The sequence below is a fragment of the Bremia lactucae genome, linkage group LG1 (genome assembly GCF_004359215.1).
Source record: "Bremia lactucae strain SF5 linkage group LG1, whole genome shotgun sequence".
NCBI lineage: Eukaryota > Oomycota > Peronosporomycetes > Peronosporales > Peronosporaceae > Bremia > Bremia lactucae.
The window spans coordinates 6,710,454-6,730,833 of record NC_090610.1 but is presented as its reverse complement, the minus strand read 5'-3'; the positions used below and the strand labels follow the sequence as shown (position 1 = coordinate 6,730,833).

Sequence of the window (20,380 nt, the reverse complement as noted above, 5' to 3'; positions counted from 1 at the left end):
AGCCTGTTTTATACCAAAGTCCTCCTGTTCCGCTTTAGAGATCGCTTGGTCTAGCGACTCGCATTCTAGCCGGAACAAGTGATTCATAACAGAACCGTCTGCAAAACTTTCATAAACACAGTTACCTATGTTTGTTCATCTATTGCATGACTAACGATACAACTGACCAGGTATTATGTATGTTGGGCATACGGGTAAATGCCACGCTTTCCCTGCTTCAAATTTAGAAGCTCGGCTCGAGCCCTGAATTCGGCACGTGGCGGCTCAAATGTTTGTCTGAGCCGGGTCTTAAAGACCTCATATGACACAAAGACTAATGGGTCGTGAAGCTTGAACTCCAATGCCCAAAATTTGGCACACCCCGCTTACTTGGACATGCCAAAATTCACTTTCGTCGCATCGTCACTGATACGACGAGCTTCTATGGCGTCGTCTAACTCGACGAACCATCTCAAAAGGGAGTTGTCTTCGACTGCCTTAAACTTAGATATTGCTATCTTTTAGCTTTCGGGTCGACGCGGAAGCGTCGGCCCATTAGCAGCATTACATGCTGCTGTCTCAACAGTTCAAATTATTGAGCACCCTGTTCTCCTAACACCTCTGTGTGCTGAGGGCCTTGCTGGTGAAGCAAGGTTACTTTCTCTTGGGCTCCGTCGAGTTCGTGTGGAATGAACTCGGCTATGGCCGCATGCTGTTCATCTCTGACCAGAGTGTACTGCATAGCACCAACGGCTGGCCCGCCTACGACTAAACTCATTCGTTCGATCGCTATCCCCTTCGAGGGCACTCAAATGAGGGCACCTCTGACGCGCTGCATGATAACCATCTTGAGGGGCTTGGAAGCTCCCTCCTTCTTCATCCAACAAGCTCATCTTGGATGGACGTGGTGGGCCGTTGAACGGACTACGAAGTGCTACCAGTTGTAACGGGGCACCTTTCACTAGTACTGATAAGTACTAGTTAACCTTACACTTATTACAGTGTGATAGGATGCCTCGAAACTTCACGTACACAAGAGTACAGAGGAAGGTTTCTAGGTAGCTTAGGGTCTATAGCTACCAAGAAAGAATCCAATGGATTTAGAATTTGGGAAAAGTAAAACTGTATTAATATAAATAGTTTCCTACGTAACGATTTTCTATCTACTACTGAGCTTATTATATTAATATCTAACTAAATTATTGCATCAATAATACCAAATTTGGTACTATTGGAACTATTTAAGCCAAAATTAATAAAGATAATAATTTTGCACTCTTTCAACACCCCGTTTCAGACATGGTGGGTTACAAATATGTTTTTTATGTGAATCAGACTTAAAAAAACAAAACAATTCAGAAAGTTCCGTATGCTTGTTCTTGTGGTGTACCTTTAGAAATAGCAACTCAACACGTTAATTTCCTTATACTCTTTCTTGTGGCTATTAACAATTTTTACCAGGCGCAGATCATCTTTTGTAGTTTGGTTACATCGGACATTTTGCGGCTAAACAGTCATAACTACTAAAATTATGTGTAATTACGTACTTTAACAGGTTGCGTATCACATGTAGCGACATTTACTCATCAAAGCTTCATGCTAAATCTGGAGCTGTTTCATTGCGAGCATATGGCTAGCCAAAGACTTCGACTCAAGCTCGGTTGACCTAGGCGCACTCACGACCGAGGACTGCAAGGACTTGTCCAAGCCGCTGAGCCCGTCTTGCAAAGATTTCCGTCGCTTCTCAAGTGTCCGCATCGCTTTGTGCTTCCACTTATTAGCGCCCAGCTTGACTCGCAGAATTACATTTAAAGAAGTTAAGCGAGTAACCGCGCATGCCAGATCTTCTGGGCCAACATTGACTGCCTCGTAAGAGGTTTCTATGTACTCTTGCCTTTCCTGATCTGAAAGTCCCTCTAGCACCCATGGATGCTCCTTGCATGTTTGCAACGACCAGCGTTTATCGGGGTCCTTTTTCAGCAAACCTTTGAGTAGTTCGACCAAACCTTCCGATGCATTGTCTTTGTTGTCGAGCTCGACCGGGTTTTTCTCAATCATTTCAAAGAGAGTTACAACATCGGGATCGTAAAACGGAATCGTGCCGAAGGCAAGCGCATGCAAACTTATGCCAAGCGCCCAGATATCGGCCGCATATGCACTGTACTCACCGCCCTTAAGTGTCTCTGGACCCATAAATGCGTATGTTCCAGCGGTTGTAGAGACGTAACCCTTCCTATGCGGTACCCCAGCGATAATGATATCCTCACCCGTATCTTTCTTCTTGTCGTCTTCAAAGAAATGCGCGACTCCAAAGTCAGCGATCTTAAAAGTCCCATCACGACCCATGAGAATATTTTCAGGTTTTAAGTCGCGGTGGCAAATATTATTTTCATGCAAATACTCGAGTCCGAGCAGGAGCTGGCGTACGCAGATACGCAATTCTTCTTCCGAAAAGCAATTTGATTTTTTTTTTTCAAATGTTCGTTTGTAAATCTTTTCTTCAGGGAACCATTGCATCACCTGACCCGATGAAGCGTACTCGAGCATTAGAACAAGCGTCTCAGAGTCGTCATCAAACACCTCAAGCAGGTTGAGCAAATACGGGTGATGCAGCTTCTTCATGATTGCAATTTCCACTTGCACCTTATCCAACGCCGTAGAAACAACCATTCGTCGCCCCACGCGCTTCACCTCCCGCATCTTTTTAAGCAACGACGTCTTAAAGACCTTTAAAGCCACCAGCTCGTCTCCCCCACGTAAGCGACCAAGCTGCACGATGGCTGTTGCACCACGGCCCAGTTCGCGGACAATCTCATATTTTGAAATAGCACTGCCCAAATCGGTATCAGTTAATTCGTGAGCAGTACCGTCGTCTGAATCGCTATCGTTGTCGTCGTCACTGAGGTGATCATTGTTGTTTATCGAGTCAGCAGAAGCAACAGTAATCAACGAGTCCATCGAGTCCAAGACTGTGTAGGTATGCGAGGATATTGTGTGCGCTTCAACAGATAGTATTGAAGACGTGGGCGCAGGAGGTGGGGTCGACGCAGATGACGCTGACAAGCAGCTGTTGGTCTTGGTATGGCTGGACGATGCTCTAGAAGACGAGGCCGAGTCAGAGCATGTCTTGCGGTTTACTAGGGAAATGGTGCGGCTGCAGAAGAAATCAAAGAGACCCAGGTCACGCTTCAAGTGGCTTGGAAAATCGTCCGACATTGCAGTTGTTAATGGGCGGAAGAGCTGCCCTAATATTCTACTGAAGACGCTGTTTATCGTACCCTCCCTGTCCAGCAAAGGACTGAATTCATGCATCCCTACCCTCCACTGATAAAATTGTTTACTCTTTCTCCCAATTGATTTGCCGAGAGAAAACAAAACCATACTTTTTTGAAGATCAACGTTTCCACGGTTCTCTTCTCTTTTATCGGCTTTTTCTAAGGATGACAGGAACCAAGTGATAGTGTGGGCATGTTACGAGAAAGTTAAAAGGCGTAGGATTCCCTCGACTTGTACACCTTTGAATTTATAAAAGGCATAACTACAATTATAAATCATTTTTGTAATACTTTTATTAAGTCGAGTCGTTTTTTTAAATTTAGAAAAAATTAACTATTTTTTATTTTTTATATTCAAAAATTGTACGTTTTCAACTAATAATTTTACTATTCGATAAATTATAGTATAGTTTTTGCGTATTTTTGTAAATAATTATAAATATAAATATTAATTAAAAAAAGTTAAAATATTTATATTAATTAATTTTAGATGTTTGTAATTAAAGCTTGGACTCTATTCAAGAATACGTGTCCGCGGCTAGCTTAATGCACTGTATTCTCGAATCAAGGACAGTCTGTAACGGGGCACTACTGACTTGTACTGCTTCAGTACAAGTCCACTTTGCACTGCCTCAGTGCGAGCGGTGCCTCATGTCACTTCACGTACACTAGTACGTGCAGAGGAAGACTTATCTTTAAGGTAAGTAGCTTAAAGAGGGTTAAATGAAAACTGTATTAATATAATTAAGTATCTCTTCTATCTATCTTGTAAATGCTAACTTAATTATAATCTAATACTAAACATGAGATATTTTCTAATATGCTCTCTCTTTGCGCGCGTCCAGCGCTGACTGGTCCGCGGAAAAAGTAGATATAATGGTCTCTATACCCAATCGATAAGCTTTAAGAATATTACCATGTAAAGTAATTTTCTCCAAATATTATCTATCTTTTAGGTAATATATTAATTAACAACCTTTAAGTGTTAATTTCATGTGACGATACACCCCATTACAGGAAGAGCATGACATCCGCCACAGCTAAAATCATTCGTGTAGGCGGACGCTACTTAAAGCTGCCACGCACTACTCGCAAACACCTTCTGAGCAGAGTGACGAATCATTTAACCGTCTTCTTTCAAGTACAGTGAGGTAGTTGGTGGGCGCCAAAGCGACCTCACCCGAATTCTAGAAGACTTAGTTAAGTGACGTCACGGAAGCAGTAATGTGTCTCCACATGCGCACTTATCAACAAGGACGTAGTTTTCAGACTGATTAATATTCAATCGTATTAGATATAAAACCTATTTTAACCAATTATAAATGCCGTCTCTGTTGATATGCACTTATATGTATTGCGAGCGTATGATCTTAATCCCTCGTAAATTGGATGACGCTAGGCGTCATCTCTTCCAATGTGAATGCACTTATGCGCATCAAATACAGAAGGGTGGGTCACCACGTGAACCACACCCAAGTCGACAACTCCTTAAGTACACAAAGAGTACTTAGCGGGGACTATATAATATAGGGCAGCTTTAGCCCGTAACATAATCCCCCCTTTAAGAGAGAATTTACATTTTGCAAATTCGTCAAAGAGGAGCGAGGAATAGCGAGATGCTTCACGCGTCGCTTTAGTTCTCTCAGTCCCTAGCGGCCTGGGTGCACAAACACGGCGCCAAACATGCCTCTTTAAAGGGAGCAAAGCTGGTGAGTCGTCTTCAAAGACACCGACTTAACCACGCACGAAGCGCACGCGCCGCGTTTACACCCCGCGGTTGCTCAGTGCCACCGTTAGATCGCCGACAGCTACTGCTGCTGTCGCGCTATTAATTGGGCTGAATTATCCATCCTACTTTCACAGTGAGGATGTAGATCCGTCGCTCATTGTTGACTACAATGGATCGACACCACTGCCATCATCTCTTAGTACTGATTAGTACAGCGAGCTAATAAGGATGGATGGTGGCACTTTATTGCTAATCCAAACTTCACTCATTGCTCCGAACATGGAGACAACAAAGTTTTACAATGCTGTCTCGTCGTCTGCGCTGGCTAGTGAAGCGACCATTCGTGAAAGCGCTGCCCATAAAGGCGCAGCTGCTTCTCAGTTGGGTAAAACCACAGCACCTGTCGTTCAGACCATCATTTACAATGGGTCTGACGCAGAAAAGCCTGACGCAAAGCTCCACCAACGGCACGTGAGCGTGTCCAGTCGGTGTCACAAGCCAGTCGTATTGAACGTGGCTATGTGACGGGTGGCATACCACATATGCCCCTCCATCTCAATCGCCTCGTTTTTACGGGCCAAAATCGTCGCTCCTAGAGCGCGCTATTCTAGACGCTTATAACTATTATGGCGTCTATATTTTAAAAAGGCTCAGAAGAAATCACTTGGACGTATTTCCCCGATCCTGGTCGTGTTGCGTTCAAATAAAATGTTCGGTCAGTATGAGGCGGATTTCACGCGCCGCTTTAAACGCATTACAATGCGTGAAACAGCGGTCACAGCGAATTAGATTCGCCCGCTTGCGTGTGACAGAAATTATGGGCAGTACTGTACCCCCTGTTTATTCTCACTACGCCCTGCTGCTCCATTTGAGACTAGCTGAGAGGCCTCAGCTGGTGCTCCTTTTCATAGGCAGTCACCAAGCCGGGCACATCAATACGTAGGGTATCGATCGGTTCCCAAGATCAAAACTCTTCGAATATCCTCTCCACTGCACGATGATCTGATACTTATGCCTGGTCAAGCACCTTCCAACAAGGAAGCGTTGGTTCCCACCCTCATCCACCAATGAAGGCGGCACTTGATACCTACTCGCGGCTGCCTTAACCGCGTCCGTTCAGTCACAGGTATTAAGCGGTGCTGAACGACACATTAAGGATCTTGAGGGTCAAGTCTTGCGACTGACGTCGGATCTTTATGACGTCTGCGCGAAGGATAGTCAGGGGTACGAACGCCTGAAACTTCGGCTAAACATCTTAAAGAAGTTGATGCTAAGGGACCCGCATTATGCGCGTGGTTTCCCCTCGCTCTCACAATCCGTTACGTTTCTCATGGGAGAAGAAGGTCGGAGTCAATTCTTTCGCCTTCCGTAACTCCCCCGTCTGTTTGAGACTCGACCCATGGTCACTCCCCCGTCTGTTTGACACTCGACCCGGTATCACTGCTTCGACTGATGGGGGGTATGTGATCTCATTTGGGTCTACATACCGTTTGAGACAACCTACGTAAAATACGGGGTGCGTCTTTATATATGGCGGGAGGGTGAGCCTATAATTAGGTCTCCATCCTCATCGACCACAGTAAATGGCCCAGTGTAACGCGACAATAGTTTCGTAGTACTCCCAGATAGTACAGAAATTGCATTTTTTGGTAGAGTAACAGTACTTAATAGTACTTTATCTCCAACATTAAAAAGCGTTCATTATTTTTGCGACCATTTCGGTGATCATATTTTTTTTGTTTATCCTGTGCGCTTGCCATCGTGTCACTGACTTTTCGTAAGATGGCTGATCGCTCATATATAGCGTTGAGTCTGGCTCACGCCTTTAGCATTCAACTCGTCTATGACACCGCCGAGAGGTCGGTCATATGACGTAGTTGCAAATAATGAAGCATCGTTATTGTTTGGGAGCACAGACATTCATTGCCGTGACTCCATACTGACCACTGCCAACCCAACAAGTCACTAGAACAAGTTTTTGTCTTTAAGATGATACCCTCCCGGGTCATCGTGATATTGACGGAACTGTGTCCGTTTTTCGCACCGAGCGTAGTGAGGGGCCCTCCCCCACTAAGACTCGGGCTGCGCTGAAACAAGACTGGCGTCCAAGGATGGCGCAGTCCGTTTACATAAAGCGGTGTCTCACCCGTACTGGTGTGGACACTGTTATTTATAGCGAACCCAATAAAGACAATTGTATGCTCCATTCTTTGGGAGTCGCCATTGTGCGTAATACACCCGCCATGACCCGATTGGCACAATCCGTTCGGCCGTCGGTCTGGGGATGATCTGGGGTCGACATGTGGGAGCTTGCTACCTAGCAGCTCAAACACATGACGCCAAAACCCAGACGTAATACGTGGATTCCGGTGCGATTTTATAGACTCGGGATCCCGTGTAGTCGGTATACACGATCCGGGAACAAGAGAGCTACCTCCTTGCCTGTGGTCGACGTTTTATATGGTTAGAAATGCACCATATTGCTCAGCCTGTCTCCAAATAGACGACGAGCCCCGTCCACCCTTGTGGTCAGGCGGCATGCCAAACATAACGTCCAGACTAACCGAACCCCAACAATCCGTTGGAATCGGTAGCGGCTTCAATGGCGCACTACTGGGCGGTGCAGGCTTAACGCACTGACACTGTTTGCAAGAGCAAATATATATTGCCACCCATCAATGGAGGTGTCCCACCAAAATTCCCACCCAACGCATTAAGAACTCTAATAAAATGTCGTCATGGGAGCGGTGATCCGACTCCTCGTGCGCACTTACTAAGTAGGAAGTAGTTTATAGACTAATTTATATTTAATCGCATTAAATAAAAAAACCTATTTTTACCAATCTAAATGTCATCTCTGTAGATAGCACTAACATGTATTGCGAGCGTATCTTTCTAGATATCTCGCGTTACGTATGATGCTAGGCGTCATCCCTTTCAATGTAAATGCACCTATGCGCATCAAATACACGAGGGTGGGTCACCGTGTGAACCACACCCAAGTGGTGGGTCTAATTACTTCACTTAAGCAATTGACCATTCCTTTAACTAAACAAAGTGTACTTAACGGGGATTGGGTAACATAAGGCAACTTTAGCCCATTACATAAGCTAGCGCTCCATTTAATAGTGGCGGATCTTAAGCTCACGTCGAGCGACAACTACCTAATATTGCGCGTTGGGGGCAAGAAGTTCAACTCTATTGCGTATGTTTACATCTGGCACACCTCTTGAAGCAGGTAAAATGGATCGTGAGGATAAAAATGGCGATATTAAAACTCAAGGCTATTTACCAAATAAGAGGAAGAATGAACATACTAAAAAAATATTAGCTTAAGAGATAATACTGCCAATAATACCACACATGGTAATATTGTTGCAGTAAATGACAGTCGCGTTTTATCGTCCGCCTTGACGACAAGAAATCGATGTCCCAAACCAATGGACCTCTGTTGTGTTCATGGAGAAAAACCTAGCTTTGCAAATCACTAGCGATTGCAAAAATGCGATCGCCGAGAGAAGACACGACACTACGCGTATGAATGTTGTGCTTCACACCCAGTGCCAAGAAGCACTAAGAAAAGCGGATGACGCGGGTCCGACACTGTCGCGAAATCGGGACGGCGAGACGGACCGTCATAATACAGTCGGAATTAGTAATTGCAGAGCGCCTTACTCGTCAAGAAAATTTGCAGACCTCTTATGAAAGTTGCTCCCAACACATGTCAATGTGCTACTGCCGCTGGTGATGAAGTTATTCACATCCGCTCTAAGGACCGATCCACAAAAGTGAGGGACAAAAGTGTCCTCGATGAGAAGACTTGGATTGAATGTTTTACGTCTTAATCCTGGAAGTCTTTGAAAAAGAACTGCTTTTATGGATTTGATCAAATCCAAGGATGTGTTCCCTAATTCGGTACCGTGCGAGTTGCCTAAGCATAAAGGCACTCGACACGAGGGAACGAAAGCCTTTTTCAGGCTAAAATCATCATTTCCCACTAGATATTGCACGATCAAGCGTCTCCAATTCGTGCCAGAATATGGAGGTCTTGACAGGACCATCCGCAAGAACCTAGTGACTTAAGTCACATTATACAGTATAAAGGTATGGAGTGTGCTGGGCGTAAGCGTGAATGCCACGCTTTATCTTGTGGTCGAAACCTGGATTCGGCACTGGCAGCATAAAAATTTGTTTGAGCCGAGCCTTACAAAGTTTCATACGACCCAAACAAATATGGGTCGTGAAGCTTGAGCATGAGGCGTAAGAATTAACATGTCCGGCCAAGTTGTACATGCCAAACTTCACTTTCATCGCATCGCCTTCGATACGCCCACCACAGTCGAATTCTAAAGCGTGTACAGGATATTACGTTCACATCAGTAAGCACCTATATCGGTATGCTATGGGGGTGGCTAATGATTTCAAAGGGGATTGGTAATTCCTACAGAGTCAACAGATATGTTACCAATCTGTTGAGATCGGTGCAAGATTTCGCACCGAGTTAGTTTGATAGTCTCTTTGTTTGTATCCGAATCCATACTTCATCGCAACAAATTTCTGGTCACGTACCGGGTAATTACACTTAGCTGGTTGCAGCTGACGCGACTGACAGCAGACGCCGCGCTCTGTGCCGTCTGTGTCATATTACATTAATGCCCAGCTGTTTCAAGATCGCTTGCTTCACAGAACACATGAAATATCTGTCTTGGTCTGCAATCACCAAGATCGGCAGCTTTATCAAGCTTTGCTTAATACCTATAAACGAACGCTCGAAATCAGCTTCCAAGATCATTTTCTTGAGTAAACGACATGAATGCACCGTAATGTTTTGACGTAGTTGCGCGAATACCAATGCAAAAAGCTCGCCGCTAGCACAAGCAATTTGAAGCCCATTGGCATCGGCAGGCACATGCCAGTCGGTGATAGCCTTGAACTTTTCAGGATCAGAGCGCACACCGATTTTCTCTTCATGCATCGAAGAAGTAGTGTTTCCTTGCAGCAAAGACTGTTCTTGAGGTTAACGTACAGCTTATGCTCACTCATACGTGTGACGCCTTTCGGGCGGGGAACGATGTACTCAAGGTCAAATTTTCAGTTCATGCTGGCTCAATTTCGAGTCTATCACTTTATTTCTTAATGTTTATCGTTAATACGTGGCCGCAAACAGCCCACACCTTTCGCAAACAATGGCGAGGTGGTTATTCTATATAACTTTTTCGTGGAATATACCCAGGACGACTAACGTCGTCGCTGATGCCTTTTCGCGCCGGCCTGCTTTGTGCTAGCTCCGCTAATCAACAGTGAGGATAAGCCCACGGTTGCAACGCTAGTTTCAAGTGTTTCATCGTCAACATTACTTGACGGCGTTAGAAAATCTTAAGAAGAGGACAAAGCTTTTAAGATTTGATGGATCACCTCAGATTTCATCGCAACAAATCTGAATAGGATTGTCGATAGCGAATTGATCTCATCAAATCGATACACAACACACAATAGTTTACTATCTTTGCCACCGACACACCCCGTGTCGTCGTTCTATCTCACAATTATTTGCTCTTGCGCATCATGTTTGAGTGTCACGATGCACCAATAAGTGGACATCGCGTTCGTACCTCATAGGAAGTCGCGACTTTTACTGGTCTCAACAGTATGAGTTTATGCGCAAGTATATACGTGCTTGCGAGGTTTGGCAACGGGTGGAATCTAGCTCTTTATCCGGTGCTCCGTTATAACTTCTTCCCTCTTTTGGTAGAATGTGGGCTGTCCGTATTTTAATAAACAGCGTTTATGTATTTTCCGAAGACGCTCACAAGAGTAATGGTATCTTGTGTTTGTAGATCGGTTCAGCAAGATGGTGCATCTTATTGCAGTCCCGGTGTCGACCACAGCATAGTTTAGTTATTGACACGATATTTCGACTTGATTAGTTAGTTACCCGGTCAACTGAATTCCGACTAAGATTCTTGGTTCAAGGCGGAGTATTGGCAACCCGTGTTTCATTCACCTGAACCACGATTGATGATGTCAGCATCTGACCAACCTGAAACAGATGGTTAGAAAGAATATGCAAATCGTGTCCTCGAAGAGATACTTCGAAGATACCTCCACTCGCTAACGAGTTGAAGTGAGTTCTTTCCAATTATTCAATTTGTTATCAACAACCTGGTGCAGGCATGAACTAAGCATACATTGTTCTTCGAGAATGGCTTACACCACCCACGCATACCCATCATGTTAGAGTGCAGATCTTGTTCAAAAGGAGGAGGGACTCGCTTAAGTAAATACCGATTTGGCTTGCTCATCCCACATAGCTCAACAGTCAATGCAAAGGATACCAATTTTGATCGAATCAAAATTAAAGAAGACAAATCTAGCAATAGCAACGAGGCTGTTGCTTATTTTTATAAAAACGATGCTGATGCACTCAGCATCGACAATGGTAGTACCTGTGAGCAAAAACGCCCCACTAAAGAGGAGAATGCGGTCCGCACCCGGCGCACTGAAAACAGGAACAGAGCCAGCAGTAGAATTCCTGCTAGCTCGAGAAACAGTGGTCCGATTCGTACAGGATTACATCACTGATGCGGCAGACCGATAGAAGTTGATCGCTAGCAAAAATGCGAGACTAAACGCTCTTTTATTCAAAGTCCAAGATTTTACGTACTGTCTACGTAATCTGCCTATTCATAAAGTGACAAATGTGACCAGTAAAAAAATACTGACTTATTATGTCGGCTCGTGAAGTGTAGTACATCGACATGGCAACGCATACGAAACCGAGCTGCCTCGTAGAATGCACATACATTTCAAATTATACGTCGGACGCTTCCGATCGTACTTCCAGAACGAGGCTACTTCTAAGGGTAAATCAAACACCCGCACTCCAATACCTCCGCAAAAGACTTTTATTCTCGGCCTTGCTGTTTATTTATTTCTTGATTTGTGCAATCTTCTAAAGAGCCGACGCCAGATATCTGCGAAGAGCTTGAGTCACCCGTTCGTACGCTAATTGAGCGATTGCAAATTCCGCTAGGTCATCCGACCGATCAGCGCAAAAACATTGCATCGTCGCTGTCAAGTCATGCCGATGGCCACGCTCATGAGCTACGTCCTCCTTCTGTAATAAATGGAGGTCGCGATTGCGATCATGTTGTCCAATAGGCGGGCCCGACAAAAATATTAGACTTGGTTTATCTTCCATATTCATTGGTGGAATCAAGCGTTGGAAGCGCTTCCTCGTGGAGCGTCTCGTGATCTACCGCGAAATGAGACGAGTTTGTACGAGTTCTCTCAGGGGCGGATGCGAATATTTACCCTCGCATAATAGCTGGAGCCTCGCTCATAACTAAAGATAGACATTCCGGGTCCCTCGTTTTGAGAGGTCTGATGCCTTTGTTCGTTGTGCAATTGATCAACTGTAACTTGCGCGCAGTTCTTCAACTAGGCACGAGCAATACCGTCGACCATCATCGCTAACTCGCGACGGCGGGGTCGTTCGTGATCAACGTCCTCCCATAAATGACGGAGGACGTGATACGAGTCACAGTATTTACTCGGGTTCGGTAGATGAGACGCTTCGGATGGAGCCTTGAACCGTGCCGGTTTAATTCGGAACCGGAAGAAGCATAGTACTGATGGTACGGGCAGAGATGCTCGATTGTAAAAGGTAGGATGCGTACGCATCTCACGAGGCAGCTTGGTCGTGTACGCATTGCCATGGCACACTAAACGGGTCGATATACCTGTGCAGCAATTTATTACTGCCGACATTCGTCACTACATGTTTTGTTAGGGTAACCCTAGACAGTAGGACAAGATCATTAGCCGTAAATGAAAGAATGTTTGCATTCCATTTTTGTCAGAGTTCCGCTTCTCTCGGGCCACCGCATCAGCGATGGAATCCTGTACGAAACGGACCACTGCTTCTCTAGCCAGCAGGAAGTTTCCTGCTGACTCGGTTTTGTTTTTGTCTTCAGTGCAACCGGAGCGCACTTAGGAGATGTCATTCTCCTTATTAGTGAGAGCACTATTCTTCTCACTAATATCATTGTTTTCGATGCTCAGTATTTCAGCATCGTTATCAAAGTCAGTAATTGCCTTATCGCTATTTCTGAGTTTGTCCACTTTAATGTTAATTGAATAAACGCTGGTATCCTTTGCACTGACCGTAGAGTCAATGCGTGATGAGGAAGAGCTAAATTGTTCTTTGCTCGAGCGAGCCCTCCTTTAAATAAGAGTCACCCTTAAATAAGGTGGGTATACGTGGATGGCGTAAGCCCTTCACAAAAAAAACGGTGTATGCTTTGTAGAAGAATGCACTGATTTGTTGATGGCAAATTCTACAATCGGCAAGACCTCGCTCCAACTCGTTCAAGAGTGGACGTATCCGCGAAGTATCTCTTCGAGGATGCGATTTGCACGTTCTGTCTGACCATCTGTTTCAGAGGTCAGGAGTTGACATTTTCCATTATGTTCTAAGCGATTAAATACAAATTGCCAAAACTCCGCCGTGAAACTGGGGTCTCGATCTATGACCAGTTCGCGGGGTAAACCATGAGTCAAGATATCGCATCGACAAAGACATGAGCACAGACTTTAGCTCAGATTATCTCCGGGACTGCAGCGAGATTCACCATCTTGCTGAAACGGTTAACAGACACAAGAAAACCATTATCCTTGGGATCGTCTTCGGGAAATCGGAAGACGAAGTTCAAATATACGGACTGCCAACACTCAACCGGGACAGGCAGAGGTTGTAACGGAGCACGGGTTGAAGCACTGGGCTTCACCCGTTGACAAACTTCGCAAGCACGTATGAACTTGCGGACGAATCCATACTGGCGTGGCCCGTAAAAGCCGCGGCTTATCACGAGATAAGTGTTCTCACGTCCACGATACCCACTTATTAGTCCATCGTGGCACCATAAATGGATGACGACACGAGGTGTGTCGCCAGCAATGCCTTTGTGATACAGTAAATCATTGCGTGTTGTGTATCGTTTCGTAAAGGATCTTTACAATTTCGACAATCCCTTTAGAGATTGATGTGATGGATTCTTAAGGTAATCCATCACCTTTGAAAGACTTATCTTTTTTAGCTCTTTTAATGTCTATAAGTAGTGTTGACGACGGAACACAGCTGTGGGCTCATGCTTACTGTTGATAGTTGCAACAAAGGGCTTATCCACACTGTTGTTTTGCGCGGCGGGCTCAAAATCAGTCCGGCGCGAAAGGGCATCAGCAACGACGCTAAGTCGTCCAGGTTTATGCTCCACGGAGAAGATATACTCCGCGAAGAAAAGCAACCATCTCGCCATTCTTTGCGAAAGGTGTGGGCTGTTTACGGTCGTGCGTGAAGACGCAAGATCCGTATATTTAGTGAACGGCAAATCTCCTTAGAGATAGACCATGAACTTAGCCAGTGCAGTTTTTATATTACGCCAAGGCGTTACTTGTCATGCACTGGACAATTGAGCTCAGCTGGGTGAAGCTGACGCGATTGATAACAGACGACGCGCTCTGCGCCGTATGTGTCATATTGCGTTAACGCACAGCCGATTGCAACATCGCTGGCTTTACGGACCACCTGTTTTGGTGGGCAATTGCCGGTATTGGCGGTTGCGTCAAGCTTTGCCTGATACCTCATAGAAACGCTGACACTCAGCGTTTCATGGCCGTTTTAAAAAATTTCTTCAACAAGAAAGAAGATGTACTATCATTTCGGCATTATTGCGCGAATACTTAGGTAAGTAAGCCGTTAAGCCGAGGGACTTTCGAAGTCCATTACATCGACTGGAACAATAAAAAACACGGTGTACGCCCTGAACCTGAAATGACCGCCTTGATCTTTTCAGGATTATGGTGTACACTGTGTTAGTTTTTGACCCACGATGCTGGTATTTCGCTTGCAGCGAATATACACCTCTTGAGATTTGCTTACAACTTATGCTTACGCATAAGTATAAGAATATTCGGATGTGGGGTACGATGTACTCCAACGTCCGACTTTCCGTTCATAGCTCTGCTATGAACATAGACGTTATCAAAAATACCTTCGTTGGAAAAGCCGCACCGATCGTGACAGAATAGTTACACATCTGTTGAATGTTGCAGGGGCATTACTAAGCCCCTGTGGTGTAATTTGCCACTTCCTTAGCATTCCGCTTGAGGTGCTTGCTGCTGTCAATGGGATATCCTGTTCGCGGATAAGGATCAGATATAATTCATCCTTAGATCATTGACGTAAGATAGTACTCTTTGACACACCATCAATGATTACGTCTTTTAGTGGATTGGCGATTAAGCCAGTGCCGTCGGAGCGCTCAATTTATTAAATGCATCCACAATCCGCCACCCTCATGTTGTTGTACGTACACGGAAGGTCTGCTACGTGCAGAGTTGACTCCCTCACAAGCCCGTTGCTAAGCGATGGCAAAGAGCTTGTCGATCGCGATACTTGTTCACAAGGTAGAGGCCGCTGCTTCATGACACAGTGATTCGAACCTGGTATCAAGTCGATTTCGTGTCGGGTGCATATGCTTTAGAAAACTCGCAGGTGAGGGAATTAAAGAGCAAATTCTCGAATTCGATCAAATCCATATACAAAGGATTTGCTCATAAAGACTCTCAGGATTGGGACGTAAAAATGTTCAATCCGAGTCTTCTCATTTTCGTTCATCGATAAACAGCTGAAACCCGTTCGTTCTCACAAAATACTATTGAGATCTAATATCAGTCACGTACTTGTCATCTGTGACAAGTACGCATATCTGCTTGACTTTGCCACTGCGCAACTAGCTTTGGTTGCGCAACCCCAGCGAGATACTCTACGATCGACTCTCCAGTCGATCTAAGATTTCGCAGTGTCTTTTACAGACAGGAGTTTCAAATTCACCTGGATCTTGCTTTCCCAGCAAGCGTTTTTGTTTACTAAACTGATTTGAGTGGTCGAACTTCAACGCTTCCTGTGCTCGTGCACAGCCGTCGGTATATAACTCCACGGTGTTATGAATTGTCACACTGAGGTCTTGTGAGGTGTGAAAATGTCCTACTACTGAGGCCAACGCACTCACTTGTAGGACATTTACATGCTTGTGTTCGCTCCAAAACGTTCATCAGATGATCCTTTGATGAACGAGAGGCGGGTTTCCTCGCGGCTTGATGCTGCCAGTTTATGCGTGTATGATGGGGCAACTTTCGTCAAAAACCTGCAAATTCTTGAATTTGCTGTATCAGTAGGGCGTTTTGCACCTAGAGACCCCGATCATTTTAATACGATCTGCCTCGCTATTGCGGTTTTGCACTACCGTCGGATCCGCGTCCTTCTCTATTCCAAGCGGGAGGTCGTTTGTTTCGCTCAGCGTTTCTAGTCATTGGGCGCGGGGCGCTACACTCATAGGCGTAGCGGCCCGTTTTTTGACAACGATTGCCTCTTTGCAATCGTTTGTTACTTGAACAGAAAGGTTTCTCGCTCTCTACATAGAGAGCTCATTAGGTTCTGGATCTCCGACTTCTTGTCATCTCGGAGGACGATAAGCTGCAGAGTAGACAAACGACTGTTTCCGACTGAACTCCTCAGCTTCCGCTTCAAAGATCGTTTAATCTCGATATCTAAATCGAGTAGGAACAGGTAAGTCTTGACAGGACCGTATGCAAGACTTTTAATAAATGCAGTTACCTGTGTTTGTTCATCTACTGGATGACTCACGATACCACTCACAAGGTTTCGTGTCTGTTCTGCATAAGCGTGGAATTTGAAGCACGGCAAGCGTGAAGATCACGCTTGCCTACTTCATATTCAGGAGCTCGACTCGAGCCTGGATTCGGCACGTGGCGGTTCAAATGTTCGCATGAGCTGGGTCTTAAAGATCTCTTACGTTAAAAAAAACAACGGGTCGTGAAGCTTGAGCCCTAAAGCCCAAGATTTGGCACGTCCGGCTAAATGTCAAATATCACTTTTCATCGCATCATCATTGATGATGCAGCGAGCTTCAATGGCGTCGTCTACTTCGACGAAACATCTTAAAGGGAGTCGCATTCGACTACCTTAGACTTAGAAATTTCGATCTGTAAGCTTTCGGGTCGACGCGCATGTGAATGCTGCTGTCTCAACATTTCGAACTGTTGAGCACCCTGTTCTCTCGTTACCTTCGCGTGATGAGAGCCTTGCTGATGAAGCAAGGATACTTTTTTAGGGCCCCGTCGAGTTCGTGTTGTATGAACTCGGCTATGGCCGCATGTTGTTCATCTGTGTTAAGAGCGAACACCATGAGGTTAAAGTCTAGCCCGCCTTCGACCAAGCGCATTCGTTCGACCGCTCCCCATTCAAGGTCACTCAGATAAGTGAACCTTCACGCGTTGCGTGATAGAATCCTTAAGGGGATTGAAAGCTTCCTCCTTCTTCATCTGACATGTCCATGTTGGATGGAACGTGCGTCGGCCGTTTAACGGACTACGAAGTGCAACCAGGTGTAACGGGGCACCCTTTACTAGTATTGATAACAGTACTAGTCAACCTACACTGATTACAGTGAAGGTGGGGCGACTCGGCTACTTCATATACACGACATGCAGACAAAGGTTCTGAGTAGCTAAGAAGTCGTAGCTACTAAGAGTAAATTCTAAGGCTTTTAAATAGGGAAAAATTAAAACTGTATTAATATAGTAAATTCTTTCATAACGATATTCGATCTACCAGCTTTAATATACTAATAACTAACTATGCAATGCACCTCCTTGCGCAACGCCCAATCGTGTCTTGCAACGATTGGCTGGAGTGATTTAAGCTTAAATCGACCACTCAATAGAACTTTTGTCTTATTGCGTCAATATTACCAAATCTGGTAACATTGAAATTATTAAGCCAAAATTAAAAAAGATACTAATTTTATACTTCTTTATTTATTTCCTCTCACACGAAATAATATATATATTATTTCTCTAATAGGAAATAATATATTTTTATTTTACGTAACGGGACACCCGTTACACCACGACAGTTCAACAAGTGGACACGGTACTGCAGCAGAGCTACCTCGCTCCTTCAGTCAGAGGAAAACTTATAGGCTCGGAGAGTCACTTAGTTTTATAGACCTAATATGTTCAACAGCTCGGAGAGCTTAACGAATTCTAGTTCAAGGGATTCAGGGGTTCGTTGAACCAAGTGGCAACTAGTGCCCGAGAGTATATACCTTAGAAAGGGTTCTATCTGTCAAAGATCAATGTGCAGGCACTAGACGCTTTAAGATCAAAAAGAAAAACTGAACTTTTTAAATTCAAAACCTTATTCTAGCTAAACTAAAATAGATTTCGGCAGCCAGATTTATATCTGGCTGCTACCACATATGTTACCCATAGAAAATGGGATTTTAGTGATTAACAATTAAAATAGAATAAAGGGTACTTTGCCCGTAAAGTAAATGTACCACAACAACGGTTTACCCGAACGAAGTGTGCCCAATACACTGTCCTCCATCAGACTGTTGGCACCTAGTGGCAACATTCGCTTCATTTTTTTCTTTGAGGTTGGAATATAAACTGGAACCTTTTGGTTCTGCTTTGCATTCCATTGTCTGATGACAACTTAGCGTGAGTCACAGACTCTTAGCACCTTCTTTAACGATAAAATGATGGTGGATTATAAAAATCACACTCCATCGGATTATGAAGAAAAGTGGCGCGGATCCTACACGCCTCGTCGTGTGAACGAATTCCGGCTGGCCCCGAATCCGTTCCCAGAACGATGTGATAGCTGCATGACGCAGGACACCGGACCATAAGTCCAACATAATTATGAACCCGCTCGATGAAGAGCAAAAGCAGACAATCCTTGTGGAGGACCAAGATTGTCATGAAGCCGCAGACCTTGCGAAAGCAAAAGCTCACAGTGAATATTGATTCACTCCACTTAGTGTGGAAAAACGCCTCAAAGAAGTTACGTGGGCCGCAGCTTGACCATCTGGACCTCTAAAGCACAAGGTACAACTTCTTCGCGAGGGCTTTGCTCGATTTGAGGGTTCTTTTGACGATGTCCAAAACCGTCTTTCAACACTGGAACGTCACCAGCCTCGTTTAGAGCGCCAGCTGGACAACCCAGTGAGGATGCAGCAATCTGCGGCACGATCGCCTTTCTCTGCGCAAGCGCCTTGAAGTCCAAGTGAGAAGGGCCCCAATATGGCTAAAGCAAGCCGACGTAGATCCCTGGGTGTGTACGCAGCTTGCGAGGAAGGTTTAGCGAGTAAGCTAGCCCTTCTTGGCCCCAAGTCCAATAAAGGCCGGGCGCAATTTGATCTTAAAGACCTCACAAACCAAGTTTGTAGGTAGATTTTTATCGTTTAACAAAACTCGGTCTCTGACCACGTAGGAATCAATACAACTTCTGCCTTTGGCATCTGCGTTTGCTTTCTTCTTGTCTTGGCTATCAGCAATTGTGTTTTGCACATGTCTTAAGACACTAAATCAAGCTGCGAGAAACTCGCTTACTTATTTCTAACAGGGCTGATATCAACAAGCCTATCGGCTTATTTTCCACCACCAAGACTTAAACCACGGAATGGTATCGGGAACGGAACGCGTGTGTGTGAGATCATTTACGTAAAATAAAGATTAGCTTGTAGGGGCATGGACAGCTTTATTTAACGCAAACTCCACTACCGAGAGCATTATGCTCCAGCGCTTTGGTGTTAAAGCACACACTGCGCAGAACGTATTTAATGACGCGATTGACACGTTCATTTTGACCATCGGTCTGCGAATGGTCCGCTGTAAACATGTCCAATCTGTCCAAGCACTCTTAAAGTCGATTTCCGGAATACGGGGGTTTCGATCAGAGACAATTGCCCCAGGCAAACCATGTTGGCGAAACATGCGATCAATGAACAGCCTTGCTGTACCTTCACCATCAATGGTATCCGGCACAGCCGCTAAGTACGCCATTTTGCTCAATCGGTCAACAAAGACCACTATGGCGGTGTTACCGGACGAATCTTTCGGTAGGCCAAGCACAAAATCCATATATGGACTCCTACACCCTGTGGGTACGGGCGGAATGGTTAGTGGCGCAGCAGCATGAGCCGAGGGTTTAACGCGTTGGCAAGTTTCGCATGTGCGAACGCATGTGCTTACCCATTTGTAAAGGTTAGGCCACCTAAATCTAGGTAATGTAGCCGTAGGTCTTTTCTCTACCAAGATGACCACCAAGAACGGTATATTGTGCCTCATAGAGGATTCGATTCTTATAATTCTCATCGTAAGGAACAACGATGCGCGGAGTATCCGCAGCATCCGTGCAATAAAGCAACAGGTCGATATTGATAGAAAACTCACACGCAAACGTGCAGACAATTTAACGTCCGACTCAGTGCTCTTAAGAGCTTGTAGCAGAGCTTCACGCTATTTA

The 20,380-nt window shown here is 45.0% G+C and overlaps 1 protein-coding gene across 1 annotated transcript; it reads right to left on the bottom strand.

The window, feature by feature from the left end:
• Nucleotides 1–1,578: 1,578 nt before the first annotated feature.
• Nucleotides 1,579–3,195, bottom strand: CCR75_009405 (uncharacterized protein; the record flags this gene model as incomplete). The annotated part of the gene is made up of 1 exon (XM_067967445.1): nt 1,579–3,195. The coding sequence occupies one exon, from the start codon at nt 3,193–3,195 to the stop codon at nt 1,579–1,581; it is 1,617 nt and encodes a 538-aa protein (XP_067822889.1).
• Nucleotides 3,196–20,380: the final 17,185 nt, after the last annotated feature.